Source organism: Lathyrus oleraceus, chromosome 4, assembly GCF_024323335.1.
Source record: "Lathyrus oleraceus cultivar Zhongwan6 chromosome 4, CAAS_Psat_ZW6_1.0, whole genome shotgun sequence".
NCBI lineage: Eukaryota > Viridiplantae > Streptophyta > Magnoliopsida > Fabales > Fabaceae > Lathyrus > Lathyrus oleraceus.
In genome coordinates this window covers 348,764,045-348,778,857 of record NC_066582.1, presented here as the reverse complement: position 1 = coordinate 348,778,857, position 14,813 = coordinate 348,764,045, and the positions used below count along the sequence as shown (strand labels likewise).

Here is a 14,813-nt window from a genome sequence, read left to right as displayed (position 1 = left end):
TACTAATCACAAAATATTTCTTTTTACACAATTTTGTAATGCTATAATACCCAATTCCAAAAATCTATGACCGCCCAACCAAATCTAAAAATGGATTTATCTTATTATTAATCAATAATTTCGTATAGAGCTAGAACGACCCTCACAAATTGCAAAAACTAATTTGTTAAGAATTAATCGGATGGAAGCTATAGCATCATCATTAGCCGGAATCGACATATCTGCAAGATCTGGGTCACAATTTGTATCGATTAAACAAATCGTTGGAATTCCTAAAGTGATACATTCTTGAAGAGCCGTATATTCTTTTTGCTGATCAACGATTATTACAATATCAGGTAACCCTGTCATATATTTGATACCGCCTAGATATGTTTCGAAATGAGATAATTGTCTCTTCAACATAGCCGCATCTCTTTTTGGAAGAGAGTTCAGTTTCCCCGTCTTTTGCTCCGTTCTCAAGTCCCTGAACTTACCAAGTCTCGTTTCTGTAGTATACCAATTCGTTAACATACCTCGGAGCCATTTTTTATTAACAAAATGACATTGAGCTCTTATTGCAGCCCGTGTTACTGAATCGGCTGCCTTTTTTTTACTAACAATTAAAAATTGTTTTCCTTTGCTTGCTGCATCAAAAGCCAAATCACAAGCTTCTGATAAAAAACGAGCAGTTTTAGTAAGATTTGTAATATGAATACCTTTATGTTTTGCCAATATAAAAGGTGCCATTCTAGGATTCCATTTCCTTGTATCATGGCCAAAATGAACCCCAACTTCCATCATCTCTTCAAAAGTTGTGTTCCAATATCTTTTAGTCATTCATCCCCACACTTTGTTTAAAAAAAGAGAGAGACCCAGTATCCTGAAATAGCAATAAATAATTGTTCCGATGGAGCCTTCTCTTTTATAGACATCGGCCGTTAATATAGAATCAGGCCATTCTTTGATTTCTATTTATTATTATTTTTTATTATACTTTAATTACCAAATCAAATGACTGCATTTTAAGATTTAAGGGGATGAGTCGCGCTTTTAGGAAGAATTTAATCCTATATTTGTAATATATCACATAAATTCTTTGAAATTAGCAAAATCAAATAATTTTCTGTGATGGAACAAAAGATTTCTAATTTCTACTTCGAATAATTTTTTTTTGTGGTAATCTTGTTATGTTGCCTTGACCGTGAAGGGTGCATTATTCTTTTGAATCCAGTACCAACGGGTATCATTCCCCCTAAAACAACATTCTTTTTAAGACCTTCAACCAATCAATACGACCCCGAAGAGCGGCTTTTGCTAAAACTCTAGCAGTTTCTTGAAAACTCGCTTCAGATATGAAACTTTAAGTATTCAGAGATGTTTTTTTTACTCCCAATAATAAAGCTCTGTAACAAATTGCTTCTTCCAAGGCACGCCCCGTTCGTTCTGCTCGCAATAATCCAATTAGTTCGCCAGGTAAAAATATATTAGACATTCCATCTTCTGAAACCAAGACTTTGGATGTTATTTGACGCACAATAATCTCGATATGTCTATTATGGATGTGTACTCCTTGGGATCGATAAACCTTTTGGATTTTATTAACCAAAGAAGAATCCCCAAGGAATGCCAATAATTTTTTTATACACTCGTTCCAAGCATCAATTCTTTTTTCTAGATTCATGGATATTGAATCAATCGAACGTATTTCTAATATCTGTTCCACTTTTGGAAGACCTTGTGTTATATCACCGGATCTCGATTTTTCATATATGAATGTAACTAAAATATCTCCTTGAGAAAGGATCTCCCCATAATGGCCGTGAATGGTTGTTCCTGGAGTTGCCAAATAAGGATTAGCCGATCTTATTATTACAGAATCCATTTGAACTATTATAACTTGACCCGATTTTAGTTTTAGGTGTGGTCTATTTTTCATTTGAGCTATACATATATTTTCACAAATAAATTGTCCAAGACTTATTCTTGTAAACGTTTTTTCACAATAAAAATGATGGAGAAAAAACCAATTCAAATGGAATGGATTCAAAATGATATTACTGTATAGATCGGGTTTACAAATTTTATCATTTTCGTCCATTAAATAATATTTAATTACTTGAAAAATTTCCGTTAATTTGTCAAGTTGCAAATTTTTAATTATTGAGATCTGATTATGAGTTATTAAATGATAAAGTGAATAAAAATTCGCAACTTGAAGGGCTATTCCTAAAGGGCCATTATTATTAATTGAAATTATAGGATCTTTTTTTATCCCATTGTGAGATTTTTCATTGTTGAATGGTCTCATTTGAAAACAATTAGATGATGACAAAATTATCCAAGATCGGCATTCTTTATTTCTATTCAACAACATACGAATAGTTCCGTGATTTTGGCTAAGTGATTGTTGAATTTTGCCCTTGGAATGAATAGAAAAAAATGGATTGATTCGATCCGATTTATTATCCCCAATCAATCCAAAACCAGATGGTTTATTTCTTTTTTTAATATATGAAGTATTAGATTTTACTAAGTCAATTCTTAGAAAATACTCAATCAAACCATTTGTATGTACTTCAATAAAGGAAGCGGGGGCCTCCTCAATCGAAGAACCGTTTTTGCCGTCATCCCAATTGAAGATTAAACAAGTCCAAACTAATTGAATCCGTGTGTCGGAAATTCCCCGAATGGATTTTCCATTTCCATAAAGAATATAATTGATAACTTTTAGTTCCAGATTATCCTTTTCCTGGAATAGATCTTGGGGGAAAAGTTTTACAAAATTGTTACTGTCCGGTATTTCATATAAAATGACAGGTCGAAGCAAAACAAAATACTTTTTTTTTGTAGTTGTGATCCATTGGACATAGATCCAATTTTTTTTATTGCATTTTTTTTACCGTTCCGGGTGGTATCAAGATGACATTGTGTCGGGATATCTTATCAATCTCTCCGGGAAAATGGATATTTCCAGAAAATATTTTTAATTCAATTTTTTTTCTTGTCTAATCGGACCAATCCGCCTACTCGACTTCTTATATTGAAAGTGAATGGTGTTCCTATTCCAACAAGACTATTATTCCGTACCATTAGGGAAGAAGATTTGGGTAAAATATGCACTTCTTCGGGAATAAAAAAAAATCGATCTACTTGAATTTGAGATTTTGGCTTTAATTCTTTGATTCCTCGATACTCAATGAAATCTTCTTTTTGAAAAATGGAATGAATTCCTATAGTTCTATATTTAGTAATTCCTGAACTATGTCGTCTGTATTGAGGATCATCGAAATAAGCAAAAATACTATTTCTATGAAAAATACCATTGATAGGTATTTCAATGGAGACACCGGAAGGGGACATTCGTTCGTTCTTTCGTTCTTGAATCGATTGGAATGGAAATGGAATAAGAAATCGATTTCTTCGCCTTTTCGCCAAGAAATAAAAAGTATCGTGAAAAATAGCGGGATACGAATGATCCGTACATATGATTTCATTAAATATTGAATAATCGCTAATCCCCTTTTCTTTTGTACCAAAAGTATTGAAACGAAATAATTTATGTTTTACTTGATCATTCCTTTCTAAAAGATTCGAAATATTGGTTTTTCCATTCGAAAGTGAATCCATGGTAATTTGATCTTGATCCTTGCGAAGTAAAAAATGGATTGTATTAGACCGGCACGACTTTCCTGACAATATCCATAAATGACTTGTTTTTGGTAAGATATGTACATTACTATACATAAATTTTGATGCGTGGTACACATCGGTACTCCAATGCATTTCCCCTTCTGAGTCAGAAAAAATATGTTTTCGAACCCTCTCTTTCAAATTAAAAGTATATGTTCCCGCGCGGATCTCCGCAATCACTTGTTTTGATTTTACATATTGATCATTTTGAACTAATAGAAAACTTTTTGGTGGAATAATGACGTTATGTATAATATCGTCACTTTCAATAGTTACATACAAGTCTATATTACATATAAAAGCAGGATATCCATGACGTGTACGTGTAGGGTGAACTAAATCCTCATTCAATTTTATCTTTCCATTCGAGGGGGCTCGCACATATTCAGCAGTACCCCCTGTGAATACTCCACCAGTATGAAAAGTTCTTAATGTTAGTTGAGTTCCCGGTTCTCCAATAGATTGACCAGCAATAATCCCTACAGCTTCTCCCAATTCTACCAGGTCCCCATGAATAGGACTCCGCCCATAACACAATCGGCAGATCCAAGACGTATTCCTACAGGTAAAGGGAGTTCTAATAAATATTGGTTGTGTTTGAAAAGTTATGAATCGATTGATAAGTCCAATTCCAATATCTTGATTTCTAACGACAATGCACCGTGAACCTATATATATATTCTCGGCTACTACACGACCAATTAATGTTTGTATCAAAATTATTTCTGGCATCATTCCATTTCGGGTGTTTACAGAAATCCCACGGATGGTACCGCAATCTGTTCGCCGTACAACAATGTGTTGAACCACTTCAACAAGTCGACGTGTAAGATATCCAGCATCTGATGTTCGTACAGCAGTATCTACAACCCCTTTACGGGCTCCGTAGCAAGAAATTATATATTCTGTTAAAGACAGTCCTTCACGTAAATTGCTTTGAATGGGTAAATCAATCATTTGTCCTTGTGGATCTGACATTAATCCTCTCATTCCGACTAATTGGTGCACTTGAGATGCATTTCCTCTAGCTCCTGAAAAAGACATTATATGGACTGGATTAAAGGGGTCAGTCATCCGAAAATTGGGATTCATTTGTTGTCGCAAATATTCGCTTGTAGCATACCATATTTCAATGGATTGGCGTAATTTTTCTACCGCATGGACATTCCCATAATGATTATGTTTTTCCAAAACGGAACTTTGTTGTTCAGCATCTTGGACTAGCCATCCTTTAGAAGGTATTGTTAAAAGATCATCAATTCCTAATGAAATAGATGTAGCAGTAGCTTGATGGAATCCTAGAGTCTTTACTTGATCCAGGATGTGTGATGTATATGCCATTCCGAAATGATCTATTAATCTCCTAATAAGTCGTTTAATGGCAGTTCCACCTATCACGTTATTGTGAAAGACTAGATTGGCCCGTTCTGCCATAAGTACCTCCCAGTGGTATTCGGTTCGACGACAATGGATTTGAGTGAATGATTGGAAAACTCCCTTTTCTTTATGTTTATTCACGTAGAAAATGGAAAAGATGCTAGTTGACCTGAATTTACACCAGTATCATAAATCATAAATTGACTTAGCGTGGATACCAACACTAACCATCTATATGATTAGATACCGTATGAATAGGCTCGTGAAAAACCTTGTATAGCTTATTATTACTACAAAAAGAAATATGACCAATAGTGGTTCGAATGTATATACAACAAATTTCTTTTTTTATACTTATTATTACTAAATAATCCCCATAAATCTCATAATAGGTACCAAAAGATTCATAGTGAACTTCGATAGGAACTTCTCTTGAAGACATAATGCATTGATCTATTCGCCACCGGAGCCAAAAAGGACTATCGAAATTGATTCTTTTCTGTCTATAAGCTCCAATTGCATCATAGGAATTGCAAAAAAAGGGTTCTTTTTTTTCATATACTTCAAGTTCTTAAAGTTCTTATTGCTCATTTTTTCATTTTGAGAATTTCTGCAATTAAACGAATTATACCTATTTGCACAAATACCTCGACGATTTCCGCTAGTTAATACATAAAGTCCAATAAGCATATCTTGAGTTGGTACACAAATGGGATCCCCAATAGCCGGAGACAAGAGATTGGTATGAGAAAACATAAGTAAACGAGCTTCTGCTTGAGCCTCCAAAGATAAAGGCACATGAACAGCCATTTGATCCCCATCAAAGTCTGCGTTGAATCCCTTACACACCAATGGATGTAAACAAATAGCACGTCCTTCTACTAAAATGGGTTGAAATGCCTGTATGCCCAATCTATGCAAAGTAGGCGCTCTATTCAGCAATACTGGATGCCCCCGCATAACTTCTTGAAGTATTTCCCATACAATTGGTTCTTTTTCCCGGATTTTACTCTTAGCAACTCCTATGTTCGAAGCAAAATGGTTTCGAATTAAACCACGAATTAGAAATGTCTGAAATAGCTCTATTGCTATTTCGGGGGGCAATCCACATCGATGTAATGAAAGTAATGGACCTACGACAATAACAGAACGCCCCGAATAATCAACTCATTTTCCAAGAAGAGTCTCTCAAAATCTCCCCTCTTTGCCCTCAATTATATCGGAAAACGATTTGTAAACTTTATTATGACGGTCCCTCATTGGTTGTCAGTGGATTCCATTACCAAGAAGTGAATCCACGACTTCTTGTACCAATTTTTCTTGACACATTACTAATTCCCCTGGTGTAAATCCACTTGTTGTTAATAGATCGATAAGAATATTGTTCCGATAGATAACTCTTCTATAGAGTTCATTAATATCCGAACTCATTAGTTTACCGCCATCTATTTGAATAATTGGTCTCAATTCGGGAGGAAGAACTTGTAATAGACATAAAACCATCCATTCTGGTTGTATATTTGTTCGGAGAAAATGCTTAGCTAATTCCATGCGTCGAACCAAAAAAGTATTTCTTCTTCCAATTTTTCGATCTTCCCATTTGTCAGTGGACTCCTCTTCTCCTAATTCTTTCCATTCTAGCAACGGGAAAATCCATAATAATTCTTAAATCCATATCAACTAATTGTTCGCGTATAGCACCCGCTCCACTAGAAATTTATCTATTTCGAAATGTATCGAAACCTTGAGTAGCAAAAAAGAGTGGGATACTGTATTTCCAGGATTGGATTTCATATTTGAATGAACCTCGTAATCGTAAGAAAGTTGGTTTTTTAACTACGGGCCTAGCAAAAGAAAAATTTGGATAGGATCCAATAAGATGGATCTCCCCCTTTGAAAATCGGACATGGGGGTTTCCTCTCATCCGGCTAAAGTATTTACACACAATTAAAGATAAAGAAAGGGGTTTCCGCTTTCCAATTTTTGAAAACCTCTAATCTAAAATAAAAAAGGTTTACTCTTTACTCAAGTTATCAATAAAGACCAAGCAACATTTCATTGATACACTCTTCTTTTTTTCTGAATTTATTATCCAATTCAAAATTACGACAGAAATAAAATGTAAAATTCTTGAGTAGTCTACCTCCCTTCGAACGAGGAATCCTCTAAAATGAAATTCTTAATAACAAATGAATATCCTCGAATTCATAAGAGATTTCTTCGTCTATGTATCATACCGTTTGATCTTTTAGGTCAAGACGTCACCTCGACGGGTATGCCACGATGTCTTAAAGCATATATGCGATAGATAAACTTCTGCAATCATGATATATTTTATTCTTTAAACATAATTTTCATTCTTTTCAAATATAAAAAAAAGAGATGGAATAATTCATTCCACAATTTTTTTTTCACAAGGTACATACAATATAAATAGTTATTTGTTACTGAATTGACCATAGACCAATTCCCTTATTGATTGGGGAGTACACCCATGAATTCTGAGCTTCATGTTACTCATCCCAAGAGACATTCCAGATATAGGACATTCCAGTTTAATTGAATGGAATGACAGTTTGTAATTCGAAATCTGTACAATAATAATTTTTATCAAATCACACATCGCAGTATACTAGATCCTCTAATTCTTTAAGAGGTTTATCTAAAAGGCTCGCGATATAACTAGGAAGACGTTTCAAATACCACACATGGGTTATAGGACATGTTAATTTGATATATCCCATTTGATATCTACGTATCCGAGAATCAACAAATTCTACTCCGCATTGTTCACAAAATTTTGATTGGTGTTTTTTATCTCCGATTACTCGATAATTTCCACAAGCACAAATTCCACTTTTTATAGGCCCACAAATTATTTCACAAAATAATCCATCTTTTTCAGGCTTATTAGTTTTATAATGAAGAGTATAGGGTTTTGTTACCTCCCCAACTGTTTCTCCAATGGGTAGGATTTTTTTTGCCCAAGCACTTATTTGTTCAGGAGAAACTGATCCAATTCGAAGGTGTTGATGTTTATACTGATCAATCATAAAATAAAATTTCTGATTAAGTCCAATTAAACTTCCTTCCTTTGAATCTGAAAGTCTTTCTCAGATACAAGGAAATGATTCAGTTCTAGAGCCAAAGATCGTAGTTCGCGAACGAGCAATCGAAAGGATTCTGGAGCATCCACAAGTTTCGGTATTGTTCCTCCAATAATTGTAGTTCCAAGTACTTCTTGACGAGCTTTAATATGATTAGATTTATAAGTAAGCATCTCTTGTAAAATATGAGCAACACCGAATCCCTTGAGGGCCCAAACTTCCATCTTACAAATAAGGCATATCCTGTCTAGACAAAATCTTTGAAACGATACCTTTATTTCCATGTCTCCCGGACACTTTATCACCTACTTTGATTTTCACATTTCTGTGAAATATATATATATATATATATATATATATATATATATATATATATATATATATATATATATATATATATATATATATATATATATATAAATCGTTTCTGGATTATAGCTAGAACCCACTTTTTTGTGGATCCATCTCACATCAATAACTCGGCCCCTACCACCTATAGGTAGTTTTAGACAAGTTTCCTTTGAGGTGGATACCTGAATCCCAAGTATAGCTCGTAATAATCTATCTTCCGGGGCATATGAGGATTCTTTTGCCATTTGAGGCGTTAATTTACCCACTAAAGTATCACCCGTTTCTACTTAAGATCCTAGAATTACAATTCCATTTTTGTCTAAATTTTAGAGTAAATGGGCTCTAGATGTAGAATTTGATTAGTGATTCTTTCAGGACCATGGATTGTCACATGAGTCTGAATTTCATATTTCCGTATGTGAAAAGAAGTATAAATATCTTCATAGACCAGACACTCACTAATGAGTACAACATCTTCAAAATTATAACCTTCCCATGGCATATAAGCTAATAATACGTTTTTTCCCAAAGCGAGTTCACCACCAACTGTAGCAGTACCATCTGCTAAAATTTGTCCCTTTTTTTACGCATTTATCTTTCTGAACCTGGGATTTTTGATGCTTGCAAGTATTTTTGTTGGAACGTTGATATATAGTTAATGAAATACTTAGAGCATTCCCACTTCCAAATAAAAGAATCTTATGAGTATCATTATAAACAATATTTCCCTCGTGTTCGGCTATAGCGGGAACTCTCGAATCTAAGGCCACTTGGCGTTCCAATCCAGTGCCAACAATGCACTTTTTGGACCGAGAAAGAGGAACTGCTTGACGTTGCATATTAGAACTCATTAAAGCTCTATCCGCATCATCATGCTCGATAAAAGGAATGAGGGAAGCTCTAATAGAAAAATATTGGAAGGGAAAATACTTCGAAGATGAACCTGTTCCCCTGCAATAGTCAGAAATTCTTGACTGTATCGAGCTGGAACAATCTGCTCCTCCTGAATACCTCGACTCAGTGCTAAAAAAATTCCCGTCGCTACCATATAGTATTCATCTCTACTTGGTGATAAATAAAGCATTCATATTCTTTTTGATCTCTCAGAAATTTCATAAAATGGACTTTCTATAGACCCCCAACGACCAATCCTTGCGTGAATTGCCAAGGATCCAATAAGTCCGACATTGATTCCTTCGGAGGTGTCAATAGGACAAATGCGTCCCTAGTGACTAGGATGGATATCCCGCATTCGAAAACTAACAGTTTGCTCCGTCAATCCTCCAGGACCCAAAGAACTCAATTTCCTTCCATGAACTATTTGGGTCAATGGATTGGTTAGATCTACAACTTGAGATAATGGATGTAATCCCAAAAAAGATTCATAAGTGGTTGTTAATGGTGTTGAAGTCACTAAATACTGAGGAGTCGGTCTCAATTTAGATCTAATTACTCCATATATAGTTCCTCTAATTATATGTTCTAAATGAACGAGAGCCAATCCAAATTGATCTTGTAAGAGATCTGCTACGGAACGAATATGTTTATTTATCAAATGATTCATATCGTCAAGTGTACCCATTCCAAATTTCATTCGAATCAAATGATCTGCAGCTGTCAATATATCTCGCGGTAACAAAAATGTATTTTTCTCAAGTATATCAATATTTAGCCTTCGGTTCATATTTCGCCGACCAATTCCTCCTAATTCACATCTTTGTTGAAATTTTTTTGTTTGTAATTTCGTACATAAAGATTCAGGAAATATGGGATCTCCGCCTACACAAGCAAATTATCGATAAAACTCCAAAATGACATTTTCTTTTGACCCTATTTTCCCCTCCTTTTCATTGAGGAAAGACAAGAAAATTTAGGGGTAACAAACGTTATCAAGAATTTCACTTAAATTCGAACCCACAGCTGATGATAGAACTAGAATAGATATTTTCTGTTTCCTACTTACACGAGCCCATATCCTTGCTTTTCTATCAATTTCTAACTCTAATCTTCCTCCCCAATCTGATATTATTATGCCACTATAGACTGAAATTCCGTTATGGTCCAATTCTGACCGATAATAGATATCGGGGCTTTGCAATATTTGATTGATTACTATTCTGTATATTCCATTTACTATAAAAGTTCCCAGGGAATTCATTAGAGGAAAATTTCCAATAAAAATAATTTGTTCTTGGATATCCCGATTGTTTTTCCAAATTAATCCCACGGATATATATAATTTAGAGGAATACGTAAGTGATTCATATACATCATCTTTTTCTTTTATTGAGGGTTCTACCAATTGATATGTTTCCACAAATAACTGAAATTCACTTTCTTAATTTGTATCTTCAATTTTTGGAAACTTCAAAAGTTCTTCTGTTAAGCCCCGATCAATGAATCTACAAAGTCCTTCAAATTGTATTTGATTCAATCCGGGTAGTGTGACATTCCTTCATTCCCAACCCCAAGCATTTTTTATTTCCCCCCTTTTTTTTCTTCGAAAATATCCCATTAATTGTTGTCATTCTTCATCGAATCACATGAATAGATTTATCAATAATGGAATTTCTGTTCTTTCTACTTTACTGAATCACATGAAATTTTACCTAACTACGTCTATGAAATACCTATTATGAAAAGAGGAAATTGGATACTCCAATTAGAATTTGCAACAAAACAAATAGAATTGAACTTGTAATATCAATGGAAACAAATGGATAACTTTCACGTAGACTTCGGGTTGGGGTATTTTTTACAATCTAAAAAAAATGAATTCTATTTATAATATTATTATAGTATAATATTCCATATTCCAATTCGATTGATATCCAAAAAATAAATTCAGTATTTGCTCGGCTCCATGAGAGAAAGATATAAAAAATAAAATAATCAGAAAAAAATATACTATTTTTTTGAGCCCTTTACCATTTCAAGTGTTCAAAAAAGAATGAGAATTCACAAATAAGAGAGATCTTTTGACCCCTTATTTTAGAATTGGAGGATTGCAGTGCATAAAAAGACTGAGATTTATTAAACATTCATAGATCTAACTTCAGCTATAGATATCTATATATGTCTCTTACGTTATTGCAGTCCTATTTGTTCGAGACATCTATGTTGTGTTAATTTTTTTTTTCTATTCATTCATCAATCTATTTAATGAAAAATTTGCAAAAAAAATGAAAGTACATGAATTTATGGAAAATTCCCTATAATCTATAATTGCATAGAAGATACCCGATTAGATAATGTGTAACAATAAAAATGGATATTCTGGGGTTGACATATATTAACAGTTCCTGTTATAATAGAAATAGAGAAGGATTCTAAAAAAAGATATAATAATATTTATTTGTTATTGTAGCACCTCAAATTTGCACCTCCCATTTTGTACATCATTTTCATTTTAGGTCATTAACATTAGCATTGTCCACTGCATAGCATTGCATTGTCCATTGCCCAAGTGCAAGCCAATAGTCAAGACTGGTCAGGAGATCCAGTCAAGCAAGCAAGCAGGTGCATTTCCTATTGAAGCAAAGCCCTAGGGTTGGTTCATCAAGTTCATATGACCTAGGGATCATTTTTAAGTGGTTTGGCCAAAGATTGGATGATCAAAGCTCAACAGTAAAGCTGAAATTCATCTGAAACCCTAGAAAGTCAACAAAAGTCAACTGTGCATGAAATCATGGATTTGAAGGTGGGAGATGGTTAGAGAGGCCTCATTCATGTCCATACAAGTCTCATTTGACATTGCAAACATCAACATTGAAGGATTTGAGGTCAGATGAAAAGTTTCCAAAAATAGTAAGTGACCTGTAATTTCAAATTGCCAAAAATGGAAAGGTCTTCTCCTCAAGATTACATGTCCAAGAAAGCTTCAAATGGAATTTTGTCCAACATGAAAGTTGAAGATCTTGCTCTCACCTTTCCAAAACGTCCAAGAACATGAATTTCTCATGTATGGTTGGAAAGTTATGGATCAATCATTGTCAAGCAAATTTTGAACTTCAAGAAGGCATAACTTTTGAACCAAAAGGCCAAATCATGTGGTTCTTTTTGGAACATTTCTCTTTTGATCTCTTCTATCATAATCATGCATCACATTTCATCAATTCTCATCACAAAAATATTGGATTTTTCACTTGATTTTCATTTGAATTTTGGAGGGAAAAAGTCCAATTCCAAATTTAAGCATTTCCACACATAGTATCACTTGCATTTGGCTCCAATTGATATTTTGAGGTGAATTAAGTCATAAACCGTGCACTGTAGCAATCATTCCATGCACATGAGGGGTGAATGGCAAATTTGCATAACACTTGCATTTCATTAATCTCTTTGGCTTGGCTTAATCTTGATTAGCAAAGATCATTAACAGATGGTATATAACTCTAATCCTAACAGAATCCACAATTAACATTTCATTCTAATCAGATCTAGATCCAATTGCAAAATTTCACAAACTTTTTCTCTCAACTTTTCATCCAAATTCTGCACAAACTTGGCATTGTTCTTCATTGATTCATCATCCACAAGTGCTATTGGATCTTCTGCAAGCAAGGAATCATCATTTTCGAAGCTGAATCAAGAACTGTTGAAGCAAACTTTCATTAATGGCAGTTCAGAATTTGAGCATCATCCAGGGTAATTGAGCTATAATCCTTCCTCCATTCATTTACTGAAGAGCATAAGAGCTTCTGTTTCGACATTACAAGGCCAGGAAACCACAAATCCAGTTCTGCAATCTTTGAAGGTTAGAAATCGATCCTCATAATTCATGAAATGTTGATGTGCTTTTGATAGATCTTTCCATGTGGAGTATGCCGAGCTTTGTATCGTGTGTTTTCATCAAGAACTGAGTGAATTATGCTGATTTTAAGTTTGAGATGTGAATCTTCTTCTGCTCGATCTGTGCATGATAGTAAGAATTAGGTGAAATCGATGATAGCATGTTAATGTACATTAGAAGATGAACACAATGGTATGCTGTTTGTTGATTTCTGTGACCAAGTGTTCTTGAGCCTGGAAATGATAAAGAACGTGTATGAATGTTACATGAACCCTAATTTTTTTATCCAGAAGCGTGTTTGATCTTGTAGCGCGCCTATTGCATGTGTTATTCTGTTTAAGCTCATGTACTGGTCCACTTGGCTCCTGCGTGGCTGATTCATTGGCCACAAGCGCTTCACGCTGCCACACCAGCTTTAATGAAACGACACGTTTCATTGAAGCGCGCTAGTTTTGAAAACACACACGTTCGATCCTCAGCGGGATCAATTTCACACTTGGCTTTGGCATTTTAATTCATTTATGCTTCCATGTTCATATACCTTTCCATGTGTTTTTTTTATTTTTTTTTCCTTCATTCAAAAATCCATATCTTCATGAATATTAATCCAATTGAGATGAGATTTTTTTCATTGTTTTCCTCATGATCTCTACTATTTTTTGATGATTTTTCCAAAAATTGTGCACGGTTGAATTTGTTTTTGGCCTAGGGTTTATGTTTGCATGTCATATATTTCACCTTGCTTGCCATTTTCATTGTGAAATAATGGTGCTTAATCCAATGAAGCTGAAAATTTACATGTCTAAACTAGAGATCCTAATTGACATTTTGGCATTAAGTTTGCAATTTTTGCATTTCTGGTTTGTGAGATATGATCTGATCAATATAGGTGTGACAATGTGTGTCACACCATTTCTTGTCCAACTTGTTGATTTTCTTTACCATGCCATATGAACTTCATTTGATGTGAATTTTTGCATGTTGACTCTTCTGGATGTTAAGTTTGATCATGAATTTTTGTGGAATTTCTGGATGCATTTCCAATTTGTTTGAGATTTTCTTTGTTGATTGGTCATGTTTGGACTTTTGATGAGTGTTGAACTTAGATGATTTGTAAAATTCTTGGTGTTTACCCTATGAGCTTGAAATTTTGCACATGTGTTCTAGACACTTTAAAGTTTGCCATGGCTTTGGTTTGATTCATTTATCATGTGTGGATTCTGTTTTATGCTTGTTTGAAATTGATGTATGAAATGGTGCTTCCTTTGAGCTTGTTTTGCCTTTCCTTGCCTTAGGGAATTTATTTGACATGCTTCCACTTATCCAAATGACTTGAATTTTGGTATGATGATCATGTGATGTATGCTGTTTAACCATGATTTTTCTTGAGATTTATTGAGCCATGTTTGAGTTGATGTGTATTGGTTCATTCTGTTTGACTCTATGAGCTTTGAACTTGCATGCTTTGGTCTATTTGCTATGTGAAATGAACTTGGTGCATGATATTGAGATGA

General features: G+C 34.3%; 2 protein-coding genes and 2 pseudogenes across 2 annotated transcripts; all 4 read right to left on the bottom strand.

Moving 5' to 3' along the window:
* Positions 1-16: 16 nt before the first annotated feature.
* Positions 17-819, bottom strand: LOC127075427 (30S ribosomal protein S2, chloroplastic-like). Its single transcript, XM_051016890.1, has one exon. It carries the CDS (start codon positions 817-819, stop codon positions 112-114), a length of 708 nt encoding a protein of 235 aa, XP_050872847.1. The 3' UTR covers positions 17-111.
* A 231-nt stretch (positions 820-1,050) lies between these two features.
* On the bottom strand, positions 1,051-5,106 carry LOC127075423 (DNA-directed RNA polymerase subunit beta''-like). The gene is given in 5 exon segments (XM_051016888.1): positions 1,051-1,157; positions 1,160-1,261; positions 1,264-2,879; positions 2,881-2,982; positions 2,984-5,106. Coding segments are annotated over 5 exon segments (4,035 nt in total). The 3' UTR covers positions 1,051-1,065.
* On the bottom strand, positions 3,593-8,290 carry LOC127075424 (DNA-directed RNA polymerase subunit beta'-like; annotated as a pseudogene).
* Positions 8,291-8,381: 91 nt separating this feature from the next.
* LOC127137383 (DNA-directed RNA polymerase subunit beta-like) lies at positions 8,382-10,982 on the bottom strand (annotated as a pseudogene).
* Between the last annotated feature and the right edge of the window lie 3,831 nt (positions 10,983-14,813).